This window comes from Echinops telfairi, unplaced genomic scaffold (assembly GCF_000313985.2).
Source record: "Echinops telfairi isolate 266 unplaced genomic scaffold, ASM31398v2 ScPeMD7_60;HRSCAF=208, whole genome shotgun sequence".
NCBI classification, from domain to species: Eukaryota; Metazoa; Chordata; class Mammalia; order Afrosoricida; family Tenrecidae; genus Echinops; species Echinops telfairi.
Genome location: NW_022103958.1, coordinates 2,990,547 through 2,991,968, shown reverse-complemented (window position 1 = coordinate 2,991,968; position 1,422 = coordinate 2,990,547). Strand labels below are relative to the sequence as shown.

Below are 1,422 nucleotides of genomic sequence, written 5' to 3'. Positions count from 1 at the left end.
ATGGCTGCTACAAGCAATGTGACTGAGATACTTTTCTTGGGATTTTCCCAGAACCGGAATGTGCAGAAGATCATTTCTGCGGTGTTTCTCCTCATGTACACAGCCATTGTGTTGGGCAATGGCCTCATTGTGGTGACCATCATGGCCGGCAAGGGTCTCACCTCGCCCATGTATTTCTTCCTCAGCTACTTGTCCTTTGTGGAGATTTGTTACTGTTCTGTCACCGCCCCCAGGCTGATCATTGACTCCTTCATTGAGAAGAAAGTGATTTCTCTCAAGGGCTGCATCACACAGATATTTTTCCTCCATTTCTTTGGTGGTACCGAGATTTTTCTCCTAACAGTGATGGCCTATGACCGCTACGTGGCCATCTGTAAGCCCTTGCACTACACGCTTATCATGAACCGACGTGTGTGTGGCCTCTTGGTGGGAGCCGCCTGGGGTGGGGGGTTGCTGCATTCTGCCGGGCAAACCTTCCTTATTTTCCAGCTGCCCTTCCGTGGTTCCAACATCATTGACCATTACTTCTGTGATGTCCACCCTCTGTTGAAGCTGGCCAGCTCAGACACCTTCCTCATTGGACTGCTCATCATTGCCAATGGTGGCTCCATTTCTGTGGTCAGCTTCGTGGTGCTGCTTGCGTCCTACGTGGTCATCCTCCACTCGCTGAGGAACCAGAGCTCAGAGGGCCGGCGCAAGGCTCTCTCTACCTGCGCCTCACACCTTGCCGTTGTGGGTCTATTCTTCATACCCTGTTCTTTCGTTTACATGAGACCTTGTGTCACCCTCCCGGTGGACAAGATAGTGGCTGTGTTTTACACAGTGGTCACACCACTCCTAAACCCCATCATCTACTCCTTCAGGAATGCAGAGGTGAAGAATGCCGTGAGGAGACTGATGGGGAGGAAAGTGACTTGGGAAGAAAAGTAGATGCTGAAGGAGGAGTTAGAACTCGGGGGCATACAAGATCTCACGTTGCCTCCACCTTGAATGGACAGGGTGTCCTCAAGAGAATCACCTTCTTTCTTTAGATTTCAGTTTCATGGTCTTTATGAGATGGGACTGGAGGTTTGCCCTGTTTCAGGCAGCACAAGTTGCCTTAGCAGGGTGAGCCATTAGAACAGAAGAGATACAGACTGTATTGTCAGTAAATTCACATGAGCGCATGCTTGCATTCGACTCATCTTTCAAATGAATCAAAATGAAACTTCCAATGAGAGTTCAAGTGATTTCTCCAGACATCATTGTTATCTTTAAAATTCTCTTCTTTCCACACTTATCGATCCCCACTCTCTTTCCTCCCAGTCCTTCCTTCTTAAGCCTCCAGTTTTAGACATTAAGCCTGTTAGTTTTCTTTTAGATGATGAGCTCCTTCTTGAGTTCTCTTGCTTCTCGGCTATTCCAACAAAGGACCCAACTAAG

The 1,422-nt window shown here is 48.2% G+C and overlaps 1 protein-coding gene across 1 annotated transcript; it reads left to right on the top strand.

Moving 5' to 3' along the window:
• On the top strand, nt 1-930 carry LOC101638700 (olfactory receptor 4X1). Its single transcript, XM_004708452.1, has one exon. The coding sequence runs from the start codon at nt 1-3 to the stop codon at nt 928-930; it is 930 nt and encodes a 309-aa protein (XP_004708509.1).
• The last annotated feature ends 492 nt before the right edge of the window (nt 931-1,422 follow it).